The sequence below is a fragment of the Chiloscyllium plagiosum genome, unplaced genomic scaffold (assembly GCF_037043375.1).
Source record: "Chiloscyllium plagiosum isolate Xiang-an unplaced genomic scaffold, Cpla_swu_hap1 HiC_scaffold_9, whole genome shotgun sequence".
Classification (NCBI taxonomy): domain Eukaryota; kingdom Metazoa; phylum Chordata; class Chondrichthyes; order Orectolobiformes; family Hemiscylliidae; genus Chiloscyllium; species Chiloscyllium plagiosum.
Window position 1 is genome coordinate 48228795 of NW_028270147.1, and position 24263 is coordinate 48253057.

At 41.6% G+C, this 24263-nt stretch overlaps 1 protein-coding gene across 8 annotated transcripts in view; it reads right to left on the reverse strand.

The window, feature by feature from the left end:
- The window catches only part of elavl4 (ELAV like neuron-specific RNA binding protein 4), a 115864-nt gene that overhangs the window by 21194 nt on the left and 70407 nt on the right, over window positions 1-24263 (reverse strand). For all 8 annotated transcript variants that reach the window (XM_043699232.2, XM_043699227.2, XM_043699231.2 and 5 more), the window contains one exon: window positions 4810-5035. In XM_043699232.2, coding sequence (XP_043555167.1) covers window positions 4810-5035 — 226 coding nt within the window. The remainder of the gene's footprint in view (window positions 1-4809; window positions 5036-24263) is intronic.

Sequence of the window (24263 nt, forward strand, 5' to 3'; positions counted from 1 at the left end):
TGACTGGAAATCAGGTAAATGGCTTGAAAACCCTGAGGCAGGGGAACTGTACAGAGAACTACTGTCAGGATATATGTCAAACCTGACCCTATATCGACAGATGACAAACATAATCTTTCCAGATCTGCCAGGATTGTTTTAAAGGTCAGGCTGGGAAGAAGTTTGGTCAATTATGTGTTGGGGCTTAATAGTCAGGTATGTTCCCACATCTTGATGCTTCTCCCAGAGTTCGCCAGCACTGGCTCATTCAGAGCCAGCAGCGAGGGGTAGACATTCTGATAATTGAATGCATATTGTGAAAGGCTTGGGCACCCTGATGGGAACTCTGAAGTAGCAAAAGGGTCCTCCCACAAAGGAATAAGCCCAGCAAGTGCCCAGAGGTGGCTTGCTTGCGACTAACCTAGGGGATACAGGTGGCTTTCTATTTTAACCCCACTGAAGTTGCAGTATTCAGTAGGCAGTACCTGTAGCCATTAGTTATCATGTAGCTGGGTTTCCTGCATAGATATGACCTTCAACCTATGATCAAAATTTATTTAAATGACATGTAAATTTTTTAGAGAGTGCTTCAAGGTGGAGTTGCCTTAGTGTACCTCTGGCAACCCACACCTCTGACAATGGCTTCAGACCAGGGTTGGAACACAGAAATGGTCCCAGCCCCATACTTCTATTCTAAACGAAGATTCAGCCCAGTGATGTCTCAGAGGAGGGGCTGAAGGACAGATCCTGCCAGGATTTCATAGGGGAAGCCACTGCTGAAGATTATCTGGTTTATCAGGTAACTACGCGTGAAAACAAAAAAAGCAATATCGCAGTGTTGGACAAAAAGAGACAAGGCATTGGACGTTGTACCAAAGGTTATAAAAAGCTTGAGGATGACAAGGAGGGTCATCATAACAGATGATATCATTTGTGAATTGAGTTGGAGCCATGTTAGTGCTCTGCCAGGTGTGTAAACCTAATTAGTCAGTTTCAAACCTGGAGTTGCAGGAGAAACGTGCACACATTTAGGAGGTGATCAGAACTTTGCAACAAAGAGAGATGAACTGATAAATTAGAAAGGTACAGAGTTTAAGGTTTTTTTGAGGAAGGGTGATAATCCAATTTTGAAAGGGTGGGGGTCATTGATTGAGGAGAAGGAACCATTCATAATGCTAGTTGGCATGGGGGTTAATAATGTTGAATGTTTAGCAGATTTGCAGAAAAGTGGGCTTGGGAAATAACAGGCAATTCTAATGGATAAAGTAAACTGAGGGTGGGCAAGAAGTGCTCAGGAGAGATACTGGAGAGAAGCTGAATTGAAGGTAAAGGCATAGAAAGAAAGGAATCAGCCTATTGTAAATGCAAAGCAGTCCAAAGGCTTCCTGCTAGAAGGGGAAGGGAGAGAGAGAAATTAAAGATTAAAAATTAAAAATTAAAGGATAGTGCAGAAACATAGCCAGGACCTATTTTCATCCTCCAGGAATATGTTAGACTAGTGTGTGGTTTTGGCAGTGCATATGAGGACTGATGTAGTCGAGCAGATAGGTGATGGATAGTCCAAAAAAATTGGACTTCAGGGATCAGCTATGGGATCTATACTGAGGCATTGACAAGGATGGAAGCAAGTACACATTTTGCTCTGAATGTGGACGTGGAGGTTAAAAAATTAATGAGCAGATGAATGGCTATATTGAGGTATTGGGGCAATGGAAGTCCAAAGACTGGGCAACTGAGATGTTTGATTTGATTTATTATTGTCACATGTACCTAGGTACAGCGAAAAGTTTTGTTTTGCGTGCAGTACGGGCAGATCATACCATACGAAGATCATAGGGTGATAGAACAGAGCGAGGAATACAAAGTTACAGCTACAAAGAAGTTGCACAAAAAACAAGATCAATATTAGATTTGAAATTTGAGAGGTACATTCAGAAGTCTAAAAATAGCAGGGAAGAAGCTGTTCTTGAATCTGTTGGTACATGTGTTTTAGCTTTTGTATTTTCTGCCTGACAGAAGAGATTATAGCTGGGGTGGGACTGCTCTTTGATTATGTTGGCTGCCTTTCTGAGGCAGCAAGAAGTGGAGATGGAGTCAATGGATGGAAGGTTGGCTTGCGTGATGGACTGGGCTATCTTCACAACTTTGTAGTTTCTTACAGTCCTAGGCAGAGCAGTTGCTGTACCAAAATGTCCAAATTGAATATTTTCAATAGTGCATCTGTAAAGTTTGTTGACAGTCTTTGAAATTGGGTTGGATGCAGATAAGCTGATATAGGTGGTGAAAATAAAGGTAACAGTTACAATTGGCTTTTTCTGTAATAGAGGCAACAGGAGTACTAATCAAATACTTCACTTCAGTATTTACTGTGGAGAAAGACATGGAAGCTAGGGAACTCAGGGAAATAAATATTGATGTCTTGAAATCAGTCCACATTACAGAAGAGAAGGTGTTGGCACTGTTAAAAAGCATAAAGGTGGTTAAATTGCCTGGACCTGATCAAATGTATCACAGGATTTTGTGGGAAGTTAGGGAAGAAGTCACGGGGCCCCTTGCAGAGATACTTGTATCATCTACAGCCATGGGCGATGTGCCCGAAGACTGGAGGGTGACTAATGCTGTGCCTTTATTTAAGAAAGGCTGCAAAGGAAAAGCTAGGAAACCATAGACATCAGCAGTGGATAAGTTGTTGGAAGGGATTCTGTGAGACATGACGTACATGCATTTGGAAAGGCAATGACTGATTCGGGATAGTCAGCATGGTTTTGTGCGTGGAAAATCATGTTTCACAAACTTGATTGAGTTGTTTGAGGATAGGACCAAGAAGATATGAGGACAGAGAGGTTGACATTGTCTACATGACTTTAATAATACTTTTTGACAGGTTTTGCATGGTAGACTGGCCAGTAAGGTTAGATCACATGGGATTCAGGGTGAACTTGCCAACTGGATACAAAATTGGCTTGACGGCAAGAGACAGAGGGTGGTGGTGTATGGTTTTCTTTGGACTGGAGGTCTGTTCCGCAGGGATCAGAGCTGGGTCCATTGTTATTTGTCATTTTTCTAAATAATTTGAATGAGAATACAGCAAGCGTGGTCAGTAAGTTTGTGGGATGACACCAAAATTGGTGGTATACTAGACAATGAGGAAGGTTATCTAAGATTACAAAAGCATCTTGATCAATTGGGCCAATGGGCTGAGGAGTGGCAGATAGAGTTTAATTTAGATCATTGCGAGGTGTTGCATTTTGATAAGCCAGATAATGGCAGGACTTGAACAGTTAATGGTAGGGTCCTGGGAAGAGATTGAAGGCTTCAGGAACATAGCTCATTGAAAGTTGCATCATAGTAGACAGGATGGTAAAGAAGGTGTTTGGCATGCTTGCCTTCATTGCTCAGGCCATTGAGTATAGGAGGTGGGACATCATATTGCGGTTGTACAGGACATTGGTCAGGCCACTTTCAAAATACTGCATACAATTCTGGTTGCTGTGCTATAGGAGGGATATTATTAAATTGGGGAGGGTGAAGAAAAGATTTAAATGTAGGTTGCCAGGACTGGAGGGTTTGAGTTATAAGGAGAGGCTGGATAGGCTGGGACATTTTTCATTGGACATAGGAGGTTAAAGGGTGGCTTGATAGATTTTATAAAATCATGAATAGCATAGATAAGGTGAATATCAAAGGTTGTTTCCCTAGTGCAGGGGGGCTCAAAACTAGAGGCATAATTTTAATGTGAAAGGACAAAGATTTAAAAGACTCTTGAGAGTCAACATTTTTAAAGAGGATGGTTCATATGTGGAATGAACTGCCAGAAGAGGTGGTAGATGCAGGTACAGTTACATTTAAAAGACATTTGGATAGGTACATGAATAGGAAAGACCTGGAGGGATTTGGACCAAATGCAAGCAAGTGGGATTAGCTTAGTTCAGGAAACTTGGTTGGCATAGATGAGTTGGACTGAAGGGTCTGTTTCCATTCTGCATGACTCTATAACTCTATTTAGTCTAATACAGTCTTCGGTGATCCAGGCCACATTCCCTGGTCTGAATCTCCATGGTCTTTGCAGTAGGAATCATGAAGTAATGAGTCCCTGTAAGAATCAGGAGGGAGGAACATCCAGTGCAGGTTCTGTTGTACTGGGCTGCTGGACCCACAAGTGAGCACTGCTATAACTGAAATGCTAGATCTTGGCCAATGGAAGCTTGAAGTCTGTGTATGTAACTTTAGGAGTGAAGCTTAATTCCAAGAAAATATCACACTGACTTGACCCAAAAACCAGTATAACTGAAAACCTGATCATGACTTAATTGCAATACTGAATCCTTGCCTTAAAATATTAAGACAGTCAGCCCAATCAGTGAGTTACGTCTCCAAATTTGATGGGTTGGGTCAAGAACACGTCCTGTTTTATATCCTTAGAACAGGTATGTCGCAGAGGACTTCCTCTTGAGAACCGAAAACAAAAAAGTGTTGCTGTATGGAAACCCTGCAAGTTTCACACTGACATTTTAGCTGTTGCTACAGCAAAGCATGCAGTCCAATGGCCAAAATATATATCTTAATTAAACTTCTTTGAGAATTATGAAATAGGATGTAATAAATTATAAAACTTTACTTAAATGGATGCTATTTTGCTGGTAAGAAGTTCAAATTTAAATCATAAACATTTCAGTTTTTTATTTTACACAAAATAAATTTTATTTGGAAGTGATGACCAAAATTAATATAAATATCATTAATATAATTAACTCAGTTTAAGACGTTAGTTTAATCTTAAAATAAATCTGTATAAAATAGAAGCCAACTAAAATGTATGTTTGTTATTACCTGAACCTCTGAGCCTGATGATGCAGGGGCCCAGGATAACGTCTGCTTGGTGACTGATACAACTGTGAGAGTAGTGCTTGGCTTGTTTTCTGGCTGGGATTATTGGCAAATTTCACAGTTATTGGTTCTGTAGCACCGGAAGGTTTCTGCCCATTCAGTCCCTTGATTGCTTCCTCTGCTTCTATTCGTTTATCAAAACGGATGAACCCAACTCCTCTAGAAACACCTGAAAGACATTTGAGATGAACAGTTTTTTTTGCATATTTATCATACTGCCACAAATGTGTGCCATTTGTAATTTGTTGTCGATGCAAAAAAGAAGAACCGTTTCAGTTAGGGTTCTTCAGATCAAAAATCATAAAGTAGCAGCAACAATTGCTATCTAAATCATCAGAGCTTAGTAGATACCACATCTGCCTCTAAATGACCATTTACCCGAGGGCCTCACCCTCAGGTTACATTAAAAGGAGCAGATCAGTTAAAATACAGTCTCATTATTAAAATATGGATTTTGGAGGTCAGTTGGACTCTGGTAGGATATGAGAGCTGCAGACATTAAATTGGAAAACAAAAAGAAAATATTGCAGGGATACTGGATATCTGAAATAAAAACAGAATTTATTGGAGAAACCCAGTAGTCTGGTAGCTAACGTCTTAAACTGAGTTAATTATATTAATGATATTTATATCATCAGAGCTTAGTAGAGAGAGAAACAGAGTTAACATTTTGATTTTAATATGACTCTTCTTTTAGACTCATTGTGACTGGGCAATGCAAATAGGCCTGTGTTAAGGGGTGGTGATGGCCTAGTAGTATTATCGCCAGACTATTAATCCAGAAACCCAGGTAATGTTCTGTGGACCTGGGTTAAATTACTGCCCTGGTGGAATTTGAAATTGACAGAGGTCTAATGATGACCACGAAACAACTGTCAGGAAAAAAATCCCCACTTAGTTCACTAATATCCTTTAGGGAAGGAAACGGCAATCATTACACGTGACTCCAGACCCACCGCAATGTGGTTGATTCTCAACTGTTCTCTGGGCAATTAGGGATGAGCAACAAATGCTGGCCTAGCCAGCGGTGCCCACATCCCATGAAAGAGTTTAAAAAGAACACTTGTAGGGGTGCTGGCGACTGAATGATCCCCTTCAAATCTTTGCCAAATTGTACATCATACCTCTTCATCGCTGAGTTTATGTCTTGTTCATTAGCTCAACATTCAAAAGACTCATTTATCTCAAACGGCCATGGGTGAAAATTTCCATAGTACAAGCTCAGGAAGTGACTTACGCTGTTTTACCTAGTTGAGATGAACATGAAAGCTGACTTTTTGCATCCTTGTGCTGGTAGGTTTGGAGACAGGCAACCAATTGCAGGAGGAATTATGTGTCCCAACTGGCATTTTTCCTGCTGTGTGTGGAGGCCTTCAACTCAGAGTTAGAGGTTTCATGCATCAATGCCAGAGCAGTGTGCAAGAAAAGAGTCTGAACAACTTTCGCCGTGATATATTTTCATCAAATATCCATCTTTATGAGAATGGCTCATTACAACCCACTCAGCTGTGCCTGTCTCTCTCACGGATTGCCAATGTTCCAGATCTCATCTCTGATCAGTTGCAGTAGCCAATTTTCTGTCTTTAATAGGATAGCAAGCACAAAGGCATCCAATTGGCAAGTTGCCACCCAGACAATTGATTTGCCACTGCCAGCATGTGGCATCTTAAGGCATTTGAAGAGATGGGCACTTACTCCTCCATGAGAAATACGGAGAAAGTGATACAACTGGAGCTATCTGTTTCTAGGAGTACCCTTGAGCAGGCCATCTAATTTCTGAGAATGCGATTCAGGGTCAGGATTAGTCAGATGAAACACTGCAATACACACCTGCACGGGTCTCCTTCATTGTGGTGGTCTGCTGAGCATTTCATAACGTGGCCCTCCAGAGACATGTGAACATTGATGAGGGTGAGGCCCTGGAGGGATACAACTCATCAATGGAAGTGAAGCAGCAGGTAATAGAAGTGAAGAATGAAGAGGAGGAGCAGATGCAGAACATCAAAGCTGCTCCAACTATTCAGGGAGATGACCAGGTTTGTCGCAGGGTTCAAAGATTTCATCAATATCAAGTTTCAACTGAACACTTCTAACCCAAGATGAATGGGTTAGAACCCAGTTCAGAACCCAGTTTGATCTGTCAGTGCTAAAATGTCTATTGAAGATGCAGCTTACAAAACTAAAAACTTACTGCCACAGGGTGCACATCTGATCAGAGGTTTTACTGTCACAAGGATGAACCATCGATTTCTTTCACCACTTTATACATCGTTGTTTGTCTCACTATTTAGAAAAGGAGGCTCACATATCTAGCTTATGGTGCAATTACAGGAAGAAGACACATCAGTATCTCCTCAGTGCGCTCTGCGATGTAATGTCTGCATACTCAGCCACTTCTACACAATGCTACCCCCTGAGCTCAGATGAAGTAGAGAAAAGTTGGTCATGGCTGGCCTGCCAACAGCTGTGATTGTAATATGGTTGTCTGTGTTGTGAAGGTGCCATTGAGGGCATCTCCTGAGGCTGTTACATCTGAATCACTGTAGGGACAGACTCTTTCATCAAATTCTGCTTCACACAGGCTCCCTCCATCAGTGGGGGTAAGGAGGTTGATGATGACAATGAGAGCAGGCTTCCTCATTCTTCTCTGTGACATCGTCAGCTCTTGTCTGGGGATTTGGATAACTGGAGGGAACACCAGCTGGAATGAAAAACATAAAGTGCTGCAGAAACTCAGCAGATCTGGCAGTATCTGTAGAGCGAGAAACAGAATTAGTGTTTTGAGTCAACTTCAGTCACTGGATATTAACTCTGTTTCTCTTTTTACAGATGCTGCCAGATCTGCTGAGTTTCTTGAGCATTTTCTGTTTTTGTTTCAGATTTCCAGCACCTGCAGTTCAGTATTGCAACTGATATCTCCTTCAGACATCCCCAAGCCATTAGCGACACTGACTGGTCCAGCTACAAAGTTTGGCATGCATTCTTGGCCATCAATGCACAGTTGGGAAGGCGATGGCCTAGTGGTAGTATTGCTGGACTATTAATCCAGAAACTCAGCTAATGTCCTGGAGATCTGGGTTTGAATCCTGCCACAACAGATGGTGGAGACTGAATTCAATAAAATGAATCTGGAATTAAGAATCTACTGATGACCATGAAATCATTGTCGATTGCTGGAGAAAAAACCCATCTGGTTCATTAATGTCCTTCACAAAAGGAAATCTGCCCTCCTCACCTGATAGTCCTCAATGTGACTCCAGACCCACAGAAATGTCATTGACTCTCAACTGACCTCTGAAGTGGCCTAGCAAGTTGTACCAATCGTGACTAAGTCTCAAAGAAATGAAACTGGACAGATCACCTGGTATCAGTCTTGGCACCGGAATGGACAGAAACAGCGCTTTTGACCCTGAAAAATCCTCCTTACTAACATCTGGGACCTTGTGCCAAAATTGAGAGAGCTGTCTCACAGGCTAGTCAAGAAAGAGCCTGACAGTCATACTCACGGAATCATACCTGACAGACAATGTCCCAGACACTACTAACACCATTTCTGGATACATCCTATCCTACCTGCGGGACAGACCCAGTTGAGGTGGTGGCACAGTAGTATACAGTCAGAGTTGCTGTGGGATTCCTCAACATTGACTCCAGACCCCATGAAGTTTCATGGCTTCAGGTTAAACACGGGCAAGGAAAGCTCCTGCTGATTACCATACACCCTCCTCCCTCAGCTGATGAATTGGCACTTTTCCATGTGGAACAACACTTAGAGGAAGCACTGAGGTTGGCAAGGGCAGAAAATTGTACTCTGGGTGGGAGATTTCAATGTCCACCACCAAGAGTGGATTGGCAACAGTACTCTGATCGAGCTGGTTGGGTCCTAAATGTCATAGACACTAGACTGGGTCTGCGGCAGATGGTGAGGGAACAACAAGAGGGAAAAACATTCTTGACCTCAATCTTACCAGTATGCCATCTGCAGATGTACCTGTCCATAATAATATTGTAAGAGCGACCACCAAGCAGCCCTTGTGGAGACGAAGTCCCACCTTCACATTGAGAATAATCTCCATCGTGTTGTGTGGCACTACCACCGTGCTCAACGAGACAGATTTCAAACAGATTTAGCAACTCAAGAATGGGCATCCATGAGGCGTTATGGGGCCATCAGCAGCAGAATTGTACTCCAACACAATCTGTAATCTCATGGACTGGCATATCCCCCACTTAACCATTACCATCAAGCCAGAGGATCAACCCTAGTTGAATGGAGAATGCAGGAGGGCAAGCCAGGAGCAGTACCAGGCATACCTGACAATGGGGTGTCAATATGGTGAAGCTACCAAACAGGACCACTTTTATGTCAAATAGCATAAGCAGCAAGTGATAGACAGAGCTAAGCAATCTCATAACCAACAGATCACAACTAAGCCATGCAGTCCTGCCACATCCAATCGTGATTGGTGGTGGATGATTGAACATTTTGGAAGAGGAGGGGGCACAGTGGCTTAGTGGTTAGCACTGCTGCCTCACAGCACCAGGGTCCCAGGTTCAATTCCAGCCTCGGGTGACTGTCTGTGAGGAGTTTGCACATTCTCTCCATGTCTGCGTGGGTTTCCTCCGGGTGCTCCGGTTTCCTCCCACAATCCAAAGATGTGCAGGTCAGGTAAATTGGCAATGCTAAATTGCCCATAGTGTTAGGTGCATTAGTCAGAGTGAAATGGGTCTGGGTGGGTTGTTCTTCGGAGGATTGGTGTGGACTGGTTGGGCCTGTTTCCACACTGTAGGGAATCTAATCTAACCATTCAAATATCTCCATTCTCAATAACGCAAGAGTCCAGCACATCACTGCAAAGGACAAGGCTGTAGCTTTCAGCCAGAAGTGTCAAGTGGATGATCCATTTCAGCCTACTCCAGTGGTCCCCAGATACCAGTCCTCAGCCAATTCAATTCACTCCACATGACATCAAGAAGTGGTTGGATATACTGGATACTGCAAAGGCTACGGGCCCTGATAATATTCCGGCAACAGTACTGAAGCCTTGCCACTCCCCTAGCCATGCTGTTCCAGTGCAGTTTCAACACTGGCACCTACCTGACAATGTGGAAAATTGCCCAAGTATGTCCTGTACATAAAAAGTAGGACAAATCCAACGCGGCAAATTATTGCCCCATCGGTCAACTCTCAATCATCAGCAAAATGTTGGAACATTGCCATCAACAGTGCTATCAAGCAACACCTGCTCAGCAATAATTTGCTCAGTGATACCCAGTTTGGGTTCTGCCGGGGCCACTCAGCTCCTGACCTCATTACAGCGTTGGTTCAAACATGGACAGAGGTGAGGTGAGAGTGACAACCCTTGACATCAAGGCTGCATTCAATCAAGTTTGGCATTAAGGAGCCCAAGCAAAACTGGAATCAATCAGTATTGGGGGCAAACTCTCCGGCGTTTAGACAAATAGAAAGATGGTCATGGTTGTAGAAGGTCAGTCATCTCATCTCCAGGACATCTCTTTAAGAGTTCCTCAGGGTAGTATCCGAGTCCAAACCATCTTCAACTGCTTCATTAATGACTTTGTCTCCATCAGAAGGTCAGAAGTGGGGACGTTTGACGATGATTGCACAGTGTTCAACACCGTTTGTGACTCCTCAGATACTGAAACAGTCCATGTTTAATGCAACAAGATCTGGACAGTATCAAGGCTGGGGCTTACAAGTGTTAAGTGACATTTGCATCACATAAATGCTAGGCTGTGACCATCACTAATAAGAGACAATCTAACCACCACCCCTTGACATTCAATGGTATTACCATCACCGAATCCTGCACAATCAATATCCTGGTAATTATCATTGACCAGAAACTCAACTGGATTCACCACATAAATACAGTGGCTACAAGACAGGATCAGAGGCTCGGAATTCTGCAGTGGGTAGCACACCCCTGACTCCCCAGAGCCTGAGAAACCATTTATAAGGCCCAAGTCAGGAGTGTGGTAGAATACTCTCCACTTGCCTGGATGAGTGCAGCCCCAACAACACTCAAGAAGCTTGACACTGTCCTGGAAAAAGCAGTCTGCTGGATTGGTATCACTTCCACAAGCATCCATCCCTTCACTACCGATGCTCAATAGCAGTGGTGTGTATTATCTATGAGATGTTCTGCAGAAATTCACCAAAGATTCTGAGACTGCACATTCCAAACCTACAAACATTTCCATCTAAATGGACAAGGGTAGCAGATAAATGGGAACACTACTACCTTCAAGTTCCCCTCCAAACCATTCACCGTCCTGACTTGGAAATATATTGCTGTTCCTTCACTGTCACTTGGTCAAAATTCCAGAATTCCCTCCCTATGATATTGTGGGTCAACCCACAGCAGGTAGACTGCAGCGGGTCAAGAAGGCAGCTCACTACCACCTTCTCAAGGGCAACTAGGGATGGGCAATAACTGCTGGTTCGTCAGTGACGCCCATATTCCACAAATGAATTTTTAAAAAAGTGCACGGATTCCAAGAACTGCGTTATGGCCTTCTGTGATCTTGAGCACTCTGTCACTGGAAGAGCTCATGTGCTCAAAACTTGAGCCATGGTGGCACAAATGAAGTGAATAAACTCCTTAATTTTTTTGTTCATGACCCCACACTTCCCAAGGGAATTCTGACGTATGCCAGCACATCTGTTGCTGCTGTTGATCTAGATACAGCCTTCTTTCCAATGGACCATGCATTGGTGCCCAATTTGAACAAGGATGTGGCTGTCCTCCATCATCCAAGTGTCCCTCTTATAATTGCAACTGCCTCTGATATATCCTGTTGTATATTTGCAATATGGTCCTCACCCACTGCCTGCACATAATGACCAACAAAGGTGATTGTATCTGCACTGAAGGATCATGTAATTGTAGAGATATGACAGTGCTTCTTTTGTGCTTGACTGCTATGGCTCTTAACCTAGTGGTGGTTAGGGCAATATTTATTATTAATAATTAATTAGTTAATTATGAATCACTATTGCATCTGTGGGAGACATGTTGTGACCATGAAAGTTAAACTTAGTGCGCAGAAGCCTCTGCAGTACTTAAGCTTCTCATTGCAACTCATTGCAACTCATGGTATGCCGTCCACCATGAATGCCCATGGTGCCGAGGTCATTGCTGACCTCTTATGGCCTGAATTTCACCTGGGGTGCAATCAGGTTAAGATTGGGATCCATTCAACAGTATTTGACCTTCTTCCAGGCATAATGGGCCTGTTTCTTCAAGGACAAAAAGAGAAAAGGCACAGCTGGTCCATTTGGACTATCAGCTGTTCTTTTTCATTAGAAGCTGAATATGACTCAATGTCAATTCAATACTACCAAGGTTCTGAGCCAAGGTTCTGATAAGTAAGCAAATAAGATATTTTTATGAAGGTGTGGGTGTAGTATACCTTTAAGAGAGTAAAAGCTAGCAGTAATAGCACCAAGTGTTCTCAATAAGACACAATGCAACATGTGCTCCAGCTACTGGGGTAGCTGGCTGCCTGGAAACGCCAAAACAGATTCAAATTAGGCCAATCAGTTTAAATGATACCACGAAAAATACTAAATTACAACCCAAGTTTGAATTGAGTATATCGACAATTTTAAAAGGCAATGACATAATCTGATGCTTTGGGGTATAAGACCAGGAAAATTGAACAGCTGGGAGGAGAACTGTCACCAGGCCAACAGCTGTAGACTGCTAGTCAGAACTCTCTGAGAGGTACCTGTCTAGAGAAGGAGTTTGCACAGAGAAAAGCCTTAACACTGACCTGGGTAGCCAATCTATGGACAAAGATAAAGAGAAGATTCAACCACTGGTTGGCTTTAAAATTTGAGTTTTTCTGTAAACCTTAATTGGGAGTTTAATCGAACTAGTATTATAGAAGGGAAAGTCAAAGATAGGTTGGAGGAAGGAGTTGTAAATAGTTGTTAGTTGATTATTCTCTGATATACTTTAAGAAATAAAGTTGTTAATTTTTACTTTAAATAGACCTTGGCCACTTGAATTTTTACAGATTACTGCATGGGATAAATCTTTTCTGTGTTGCTGGTTTTAAATTAAGCAGGAGGGTTTACCCTGTGTCATAACAGTGTGGGGGCTCGGGTCCATGATTTGAACTGGTTTAGACAGATTTGAATAGATCCGGGGGTATGAAAACTCCCAGCAGATTTAAACACTTGCAGGTTAGTGTCCTAGATCATTAAATAAAATGTAGGGGAGGCAATTTGTTTATGTTCGGTGACTTGTGGTTGATTAAATTAAAAGTGAGAGAAATGGCTCTTAAAATTGCTAAAGAGGTTCTGGAATTTAAAGATTTTTCTCAAATTTGCCAAGAAAGTTTAGAAGAAAAGAAAAAGGCCATACTTTTAGAATTAACAAATATGTTAGATTTGAGTTTAACCAAGGACAAAAGTAAAGATGAAATTGTAAGGGAGTTAGTCAAATACTTAGGTGTGTCAGAGGAACAGACAGGTGCAGTAGAGGTAGAAAAACTTAAATTACAATTGAGGAAAATTGAGTTAGAAGATGAACAAAGGGAGCGAGAGGAAAAGAGAGAGAGAAAAGGTTCTTAGTTGAGCAAAGAGAGAAAGAGAAAAGGGAGAAAGAAAGAGAAAGAAAGTTCTTAGCAGAGCAAAAAGAGAGAATTTGAACTTGACAAGTTGCGACTTAGTCAGCAAAGTCAAATAAACAGATGGAGATTAAAAGAGAAAGTAGTGATATATACAAATATGCCAAGACTGCTACATTTTGATGAGAAAGATGTGAAGCCTTATTAATTTCATTTGAAAAATTGACTAGGCAGATGGAGTGGTCTGAGGATTTATGGGTAATGCTAGTTCAGACTAAACTGGTAGGCAGAGCTAATGAGGTATTTGCCGCACTGTCCGATGAGGTGTCAATGGATTATGAAGAGGTTAAACAGGCTATTTTAAGTGCTTATGAATTGGTACCAGAAGCATATAGACAGCAGTTTAGAAACACAAAGAAGGAACCAGGTCAGACTAATGTTGAGTTGGAAAGAATTAAACATAGTCATTCTAATCGATGGATACGTGCTTTGAAAATAGATAAGAAGTTTGAGGCTCTAAGACAGATTATTTTGCTGGAGGAGTTTAAAAATTCACTTCCAGAGATGGTAAGAATTCACGTGGAGGTACAGAAAGTTCAGGAAGTGCAAAGAGTAGCAGAATTGCAGATTGGTGCATAAGACAAGCTTCTGGCCAGAGCTTCATCCTGTGAAGATAGAAATGTTGGGAGAAGGGCAGATCCTACACTACGAAACCAAGAGTAGAGATCACTGATAAGAATTTACCACATGTTAAAGATGCACAAGAGGGTGGACAGGAGGTGAAAGGCCTCAGGTGTCTTCACTATAATGGAGCGGGCCACAGAAAATTACAGTGTTGGTAGTTTCAGAAGGACACTAGGAAAAGGTGTTTTCACTGCCACGGGTCCTTAAAGAAAGGCGCCGTGGGAAAAGATGTGGCAAAAGAAGCTAAGCGAGTGGCATTAGTGAAGGTAGTAAAGGAAACCCCAGGAACAGCCGAGGAGCTGCAGGGGAGTGCACAGCCTAGGCAGGGGCTGGATATGGAGTTAGTACCTGATCTCTACAAAGAATTCGCCTTTGTGGGTAAAGTTTATTCAGAAAGTACAGGGGAGAAGGACAAGAAGTTATAATTTTGAGGGATACAGGATCTAACCAGTTGCTGATAGTAAGGGATGAGCAAATGTGCCCTCCTTCTGATCTGTTACCCAAGAGTGTGATAATATGTGGGATAGATGGACAGAAATTTAGCATTCCCTTCTGTAACATCAGGTTGGAGTGCCAACTTAAGACTGGGGAAGTTACAGTGGGAATGATTGACAGAGTGTCAGTTCCAGGAATTCAGTTTGTTGTTGGGAATAATTTGGCAGGATCCAAGGTGGGAGTGACACCCCATGTTGTGGAGAAGCCCAAGGAAGACCAAAAAACTGAGGAGTTAAAACAGAAATATTCTGGTCTTTTCCCAGACTGTGTGGTAACCAGATCCCACTATCATAAGTCACAGCACGAAGCAAAAAGTAAAGAGAAAGATGAAGGAACTGAGGTTCAATTAGCGGATTCCCTGTTCGACATAGTGGTGCAGGAAAAACCTGAACAGGCAGAGTCAGACAGAAGTGTTTCATCCTGAAAGGCTCAGAGACTTGCAAGAGCAAGATAAGACAATAAAAGAGATATATGAGGATGCGTACTCTGAAAAGGAGGCAGAGAATATTCCGGAGGGTTATAAAATCCTAACACAGAAATGGAGATTAGTGCTGGGGAGAAATGGCCAAGGTGCAGCAGATTGTGTTGCTGGTAGCATACAGACAGGTAGCACATGAGCTACCTGTAGGAGGTCACCTAGAGGTACGAAAGACTCAGGCTAAGGTACAAAAACATTTTTATTTGCCTGAAATGCACAAGGATGTGGTTAACTTTTGCCGTACGTGTCATGCATGCCAAATAATAGGTAAGCCACAGGCGGTAATAAAACCAGCACCGTTGTAGCCAATTCCCACATTAGAAGAACCTTTCATGTGGGTTATAATTGATTGTGTAGGTCCCCTCCCGAGAACTAAAAGTGGGAACCAGTGCTTGTTAACCATAATGGATGTGTCTACCAGATTTCTGGAGGTAATTCCATTATGGAGCATCAAGGCAAAAAAGGTGGTAGAGGAGTTAGTAGCTTTCTTCATGCAGTATGGGCTACCCAGAGAGATTCAGTTGGATCAAGGGTCAAATTTTACTGCTAGTCTGTTTAAGGAGGTTATGGATAGCTTAGGTATACAGTACTTTAAATCCAGTGCATATCATCCTGAATCCTAGTAGGTTTATTTGGAAGCACTAGCTTTTGGAGTGCTGCTGCTTCATCAGGTGGTTGAGGAGAATAAGACACAGAATTTATAGCAAAAGTTTACAGTGTGATGTAATTGAAATTATATATTGAAAAAGATCTGGATTGTTTGTAAGTCTCTCATCTTTTAGAATGACCATATTGGTTTCAGTTCTTTCATATGTAAATCGCAAATTTTTTTTTAAAAGTTACATTCTCAAGTGAACTTTAATAATTGGTGCCATGTTGGTCCAAATAATGTATTAAAGGTATTAGCTCCCTGTGTGAGGCTATCTGTGCCACAATGGTCAGACTGATTCTAATCCAAAAAACAGATTTACAGAATCTTACATGGATTCATGCAGTTTTTGAGCAAAGTAAAATGTAATTCTGCAAGTACAAATTCACCCCACAAACTTATATGTGCATGTGTGCATGTGTGTGGGGGGTGGTGGGAGGGGGTGGTTATAAGTGTGTGTGAAAGGGTGTGTATGGAGTGTATGTGTGAGTGTACAGTCACACATACTGCAAGTGTGTGTGTGCGTGTGTAGGAGTGTCAGTGTCTGTGTCCGTCTGTGTGTGTGAAGTGCAATGGGGTCACCTGTAGTGTGACATGAACCCAAGGTCCCGGTTGAGGACAAAGTACAGCCTCAGTACTCAACACTAACAACTGCCAATCTCCGAGCACCATCCTATGACTTATCCGCTTTATCCTCAATCACAATGTCTTCACCTTTGAGAACCAGTTCTTCATCCAGACACATGGAACAGCTATGGGGACCAAATTTGCACCCCAATGTGCCAACATTATCGTACACAAGTTCGAACAAGACTTCTTCTCTTCACAGGGTCTCCAACCAACACTATACATCAGGTATATTGACGACAATTTCGTCCTCTGGACCAATGGCAAAAAATCACTGAAACAACTTTGCAGTGATATCAATGAGTTTCATCCCACCATCAAACTCACCATGGACTACTCTCTAGTATCTGTCTCATTCTTGGATGCATGCGTCTCCATTAAGGATGGGCACCTCAGCACCTCACTCAACCACAAATCCACGGATAACCTCGTGATGCAACACTTCTCTAGCTTCCACCCGAAACATATTAAAACGGCCATCTCCTTTGGACAAGCCCTACGCATACCTAGGATCTGTTCAGATGAGGAGGAACATGATGGGCACTTGGAAGTACTCAGGGATGCCCTCATAAGAATGGGGTACGATGTTCAACTCATCGACCGCCAGTCCCGACGTGCCACAGCGAGAAACCATTATGACCTCCTCAGGAGACAGACATGAGCTGCAACCAACAGGGTACCCTTTGTTGTCCAGTACTTCACAGGAGCCAAAAAAACTATGCCATGTTCTTTGCAGCCTGCAAAACATTGTCAATGAGAATGAGCACCTCGCCAAGACCTTCCCCACACCTCCACTTCTCACCTTTAAACAGCCACCAAACCTCAAAGAGATCATTGTTCGTAGCAAACTGCCTGGCTTTCAGGACAATACCACGCAACGTTGTCATGGTAGGCCCTGCAAGACGTGTCAGAATGTCGACACGGGTACTGTCATTACACATGGGAATATTTCCCACCATGTACGTGGCAGGTACTCATGCAACTTAGCCAATGTTGTCTATCTCATATGCTGCAGGCAAGGATGCCCTGAGGCAAGGTACATTGGTGAGACCAAACAGAGGCTACAGCAATAGATGAACGGACACAGCAAAACAATCAACAGACAGGAGCATTCCCATCAGTCGGACAGCACTTCAGCAGTCAGGAACAATCGACCTCAGACCTTCGGGTGACTGTCCTTCAAGGTGGACTTCGGTACTGACCAACAACAAAACGTGTCCAAGCAGAAGCTGATGGCGAAGTTCGGTACCCATGGGGATGGCCTCAACTGGGACCTTGGGTTCATGTCACACGACAGGTGACCCCATTGTACTATACACACACACAGACACACACACACACACTAACGCAGACCCTCTCTCATACACACACACAACCTCTCACAGACTTAAAGCCCTTTACACTCACACTCACACACACAGACACCCTCTCACAGACACTCATAACCACTCCCCCCAACACACATACACATATAAGTTTGTGGGGTGAATTTGAACTTGCAGAATTACATTTTACTTTGCTTAAAAACTGCATGAATCCATGTAAGATTCTGTAAATCGTTTTTTAGATTAGAATCAGTCTGACCATTGTAGCTCAGACAGCCTCACACAGGGAGGCTCACACCTTCAATACATTATTTGGGCCAACATGACACCAATTGTTAAAGTTCACTTGAGAATGTAACTTTTAAAAAAAGGTTTTGCAATTTACATATGAAAGAACTGAAACCAACATGGTCATTCTAAAAGATGAGAGATTTAACAAACAATCCAGATCTTTTTCAATATATAATTTCAATTACATCACACTGTAAACTTTTGCTATAAATTCTGTGTCTTACAACCTTATTCTCCACAACCACCTGATGAAGGAGCAGCATTCCAAAATCTAGTGCTTCCGAAAAACCTGTTGGATTATAACCTGGTGTTGTGTGATTTTTAACTCAGACCTTGAAGACCATTTGAGAGCATACTCTAAGGATTACTGGAATGATTGGGATAAAGGTATCCCATTTATATTGTTTGCCATTAGAGATACCCCAAACAAATCTACTCAGTTCACTTCCTTTGAGTTAATATTTGGTCATAAAGTGAGAGGCCCTTTGAAATTAATTAAATAAAAATTGACAGGACCAAAGTCAGAGATCTCACACTTAGATCATGTATTGGAGGTGAAGGAGAGATTAAATAGAGTAAGTGAGTTAGCTAAACAGCGCCTAAAGAGGGCACAGTATAGAATGAAATAGATGGCAGATAAAAGCTCTGAGACTCATGTTTTCCTGAGGGATGACATCTTAGTACTGTTACTAGTGATAAGACATTCCTTCAAAGCCAGATTAGTGGTCCCTATCAAATTGAAAAGAAGTTGAGTCAGGTGAACTATCTAGTAAAGATGCCAGATAGAAAAAAAGGCATTGAGTATGTCAAGTGAACATGTTGAAACTGTATTATATTAGAGAGAAAGAATTTGAGAAACAGGTGTTAGTTACTGCTCTGCAGAGTGAAGAATCAAATCCAGAAATCAAATTTGGATTTTAGGGTGCCTCAAATTAGATTTTAAAAATGAAGAAATCCTTGAGGAGTGGAATAGGTTAGTAAGCTATCTGTCTCAGGAGCATAGAACGCAGTTTAAAGATTTGTTACTGCAATACAAGGACATAGGTAAGAATCAGGTGGGGAGGACTAATGCTATTGTACATGGAATACAGGAAATACTGCTCTGATAAAACAACACCATGATCAGCTTAATCCTTTCAAAGCAAAACAGGTCCAGAAGGAGGTGGAGGCCATGCTTGACGAGGACATCATCGAACCAAGCTAGAGCAAGTGGAGTTCGCCAATCGTCTTAGTTCCCAACCTGGGTGGGACTCAATGATTCTGCGTGGATCATCAGAAGATCAACACCATTACAAAATCAGACTCATATCCAATTCCTAGAGTGGAGGACTATATTGACAAAGTTGGACAAGCCAGTTACATCACCAAATTGGACTTAATGCCTGGTTACTGGCAGGTGCCTTTATCAGAGTCAGCAAAAGAAATTTACGCATTTGTAATCCCAAATGGGCTATATCAGTTTAAAGTGATGCCCTTTGGAATGAAGAACGCACCTGCCACATTCCAAAGACTGATGAACAGAGTTATGGCTGGGTTAACAAACTGTGCAGTCTATTTGGACAATACCTTGACCATGAGAACCTTTTTCCATGTATGGGGCCAGCTATTACGAGGGGGCATAGCTTTAAATTAAGGGGTGGTAGGTATAGGACAGATGTTAGGGGTAGATTCTTTACTCAGCGAGTCGTGAGTTCATGGAATGCCCTGCCAGTAGCAGTGGTGGACTCTCCCTCTTTATGGGCATTTAAATGGGCATCGGATAGGCATATGGAGGATAGTGGGCTAGTGTAGGTTAGGTGGGCTTGGATAGGCGCAACATCGAGGGCCAAAGGGCCTGTACTGCGCTGTATTTTTCTATGTTCAATGTAATGTAGTGATCTTTAGTAAGTCCTGAAAAGATTGCATGGTACAGTTGGCAAAGCTCTTTGAATGACTACGAGAAGCAAAACTGGTGATAAACTTAAATAAAATGGAATTTGTGAAAGCAGAGGTGACGTTCTTGGAACATAACATTGGTCATGGAAGGTTGAATCCACGGAACGCAAAGACGAAAGCCATTGAGGAATTTCCATGACCAACCTCAAAGGAAGAGGTGTTTCAATTCTAAGGACTCAACGGATTCTATCGGAAGTTTGTTCCAAACTTCAGCAGTGTAGTGGCACTGTTAACTGATTTGCTGAAGAACAACACACAGTTTCGGTGGAATGAACCATGCCAGGAGGCATTTGACAATTTGAAATCAATATTAACCACCAAACCAGCTTTAGCAACACCAAATTATTCAAAAACCTTTTAAAGTTGCCATCGATGCTAGTGACATTGGAGTTGGAACTGTACTCCTATAGGAAGATGAGGATGGGATTGAACTGCCAGTTGGTTACTTTTCAAAGAAGATCGACATCCACCAAAGGAAATACTCCACGATCGAAAGAGAACTATTGAGTTTGGTACTGGCCTTACAACATTTTAATGTGTATCAAACAATGTATCGGAGACGGTTGTGTACAGTGACCACAATCCACTTACATTCTTAGAACGCTTTAAAGACAAGAATATGAGACTATTTCATTGAAATCTTATGTTACAAACTTTTAATTTACAAATCACACATGTTGCGGGTTGGAAGAATGTAATTGCAATTGTGTTATCACGGATTTAACGGATGAGATTTGTCTTTATTTAATTTTTTTTATATATACACCTATAAAACACACATACAGGCATATGGGAAGAAAGTAATAGCTGTATGTTAGGGCAATGTGTTTAAAAAGTAGAGAAAAAAATGAAGCTATCTTTTCATTATGATGGTTCATTTTTTGTTATGAAGATGTGGATGTACTATACTTTTAAGTGAGTAAAAGTTAGCAATGACAGCATCAAATGTTCTCAATAAGACACATGTTACATGTGCTCCAGTTACTGCGGTAGCTGGTTGCCTGGAAATGACAAAACAGATTCAAATTAGGCTAATCAGTTTAAATGATACCCCGAAAAATACCAAATTCCAATCAAGTTTGAATTTAGTATATTGACGATCTTAAAAGCCGATGCTTTGGGGTATAAGACTGGGGAAAATTAAACAGCTGGGAGGAGAACTGCCCCCAAACCAACAGATGTAGACTGTTAGTCAGAATTCTCTGAGAGGTACCTGTCTAGAGAAGGAGTTTGCATGGAGAAAAACCTAAATGCTGACCTTGGGAGCAAATCTACTGACGAAGATAAAGAGAAGATTCGACCACTGGCTGGTTTTTAAATTTGAATTTTTCTGTTACTCTTAAATGGGAGTTCTATCATACTAGTATTATTGAAGGAAAGATAAAAGATAGATTAAAGGAAGGAACTGTAAATGGTTGTTAGTTAATTGTTCGCTGTTATATTTTACAAAATAAAGTTGTTCATTTTTATTTCAAATAGTTCTTGCCCACTTGAAGTTTTACAAATTGCTGTATGGGATAAACCTTTTCTGTGTTGCTGATTTTAAATTAAGCAGGATGGTTTACCCCGTGTCGTAACAATATGGCAACTCCTCGTTTGTTCAAAAGAAGCATGCAACCTGATGCTCCTCTCCAAAGTAAGGTGTCAGAGGAAAAATACTTAAGGGCCCATTGGCTCACCTTGCTAAACTTATTAGATCATTTATTTTCCGACACTGGGTTTAATTTTTTTCGAATCTCATTTCTGCTTTTGCATTATTGGTTGGGTGGCCTTTCCCTGTCATTCTCCAGGAAGAGGATCTCCCTCTCCTTGCACTGTATTGCCTGCAGGAGGACCCCAGGGTCCCAAGAACCCAAGAGCTAACCCTGGGTTTTAGGCCTCTGGTTCTCATGATATGTTCTTGCACTCAAATTTTCTACATGACTCCAGATAGAAGTAACAATAGTGAAACCCAGATTAGACTGAGGCCCCTGTCTATAGTCCCACTTGCATTCCATTCTTCAGACCAATAATTGACTGCCACCCCACCTCTCTGTCAATTGTTAGAGAGGTCCAATGAAACTTGGGTTTGATATTTGCATCTGCCAGGTGTATTTTTGGTGCGGTGGCATGTAATATAGGTCAGGTGTCTAGTTTATAACCTTCCTACTCATACTCTTCTCATCTCAATAGAGGTTGGATGTGCACCATTCCCCAGACCATAAAACAGGTGTTGTGAGTATGGGTGTGTGAAATGGTAGAAATAAGGAGTGTACTTTCTCCTCAGGGCAATGAGCATTTTGCTCATTGACGAATGACCTGTTTGCCTTCCCTAACTCTGTCCCAAGGTGTGTTTGGGATCTGGAAATGACCTCACCTTATGTTTCTTGTCATCAGAATGAAAATCCTGCCTATGGGTGAAGAAATATTTCCTCACACCGCCTCTAAACTGCTTGCTCTTTACCTTAAATCTATGCTCCCAGACATTCATCTATCCAACAAAGAGAAAAGTTCCTTCATGTCTACCGTGTCTATGCCCCTCATAACTTTGTACATCTCAATCATGTTCCTCATACCCCCTCCTCAGTCTCCTCTGCTCCAAGAAAAACAATCACGGTCCATCCAAACTCTCTTCATAACTAAAACTCGCCAACCCAGATAAATCTCCTCTGCACCCCTCTGATACAATCACATGCCTCCTATAATGTGGGTTCCAGAACTGCACAGAATACTCTTGCTGTGGCCTAACTGTTGTTTTATACAGTTCCAACATCACCTGCTGCTCTTAAACTCCTTGCATCGTCGAATAGAGTTAAGAATCCTATATGTCTTAACCATTTTATCTATCTGCCCTAATACTTTAAAGGACCAGTGGACAAGCACACCAAGATTCCTCTGATCTTTGTTGTTTCCCAGGGTCCTACTGTTCATCATGTATTCCCTTGCCTTGCCTGTCTGCTTGAGTGCAACACTTTACATGGACTGAATTCCATTTGTCACTGATCAGCCCATCTGAGGAGCACGTCTATCTGCTACTATAATCTACCCACCTCACTTTTACCACACCACTAACTTTTCATTTATTTCGTCTAGTCCTGGACGTTTATCTACTTTTAAGCCTGCCAAACTACTTGGAGCCTCCTTTCTGTGTATGCTAATTTCTTTAATTATATCACAGTTCTGCTCCCTGATTTTGTATCCACGTTGTCCTTGTCACTAGTGAAAACTGATACAAAATATCCATTTTGAATAATCCATATCTTAACATATTCATCCAACGTTTAATTGTTTATGATTTTTCTTGTCTGTATCATTTTAAACACTTTGTGTAGCAAATCTAGAATTTAAATCTGATTATACCCTAGATGCTATAATGTACTAACAAAAAATTACTCAACAGATTCTTCACCACTTTCTTATTATGAATACCTCTCCTTTCAAATCTCTCCACTCAACTGAGATGTGGTGACCTCCAAAGTCACGTCTGTCTAATGAGAGAGTAGCCCAATGGTTTGTTAAGGTTATTGTTATGAAGATGTGGGTGTACCTTTAAGAGAGTTAAAAGCAGCAGTACTACCGGACACAGCACCAAGTGTTCTCAATAAGGCAACAATATATGTAACACTGGGTTGAACAACTCGAGTAGTTCGTTACCTGGAGACAAACACAAAATTGAATTTGGCCAATCAGTTTAAATTATACCCCAATAAAAAAAACACCAATTTCCAATCAAGTTTGAGTTGAGGAGATTGACAATTGTAAAAGCCAATGACACAATCCCATGCTCTGGGATATAAGACAGGGGGAAATTGAACAGTTGAAAGGAGAACTGACAAGCCCAGTATGTAAACAGACTGCCTGAAAAATAATTCTCTTAAAAAGGTATCTTTTTGATTAGTAATCTGTGACGCAGAAATTCCTAACAAGGAGAAAAGAAGACACAGGAAGATCCAAAAACAAGAACATACAGCTGTTTTGTAAATCTTAATTGGGAGTTTTATTGGACTAGTATTATAGAAGGGAAGGTAAAAGATAGGTCACAGGAAGAAATTGTAAATAGTGGTTAGTTAATTATTCTCTGTTATACTTTAAAAAATAAAGTTGTTAATGTTTACCTTAAATAGTTCTTGGCCACTCAATTTTTACAGATTACTGCATGAGATAAATCTTTTCGGTGTTGCTGGTTTTAAACTAAGCAGGAGAGTTTACCCTGTGTCAGAACACTATAACAACTTAACTTTTTACATTATTATTGTTTTTTGCGATTATCATTCTGAATGTAATGTTCTTTTGGGTATGAACCCTGAGTTTTGGAATTGCAAAGTTTATATCC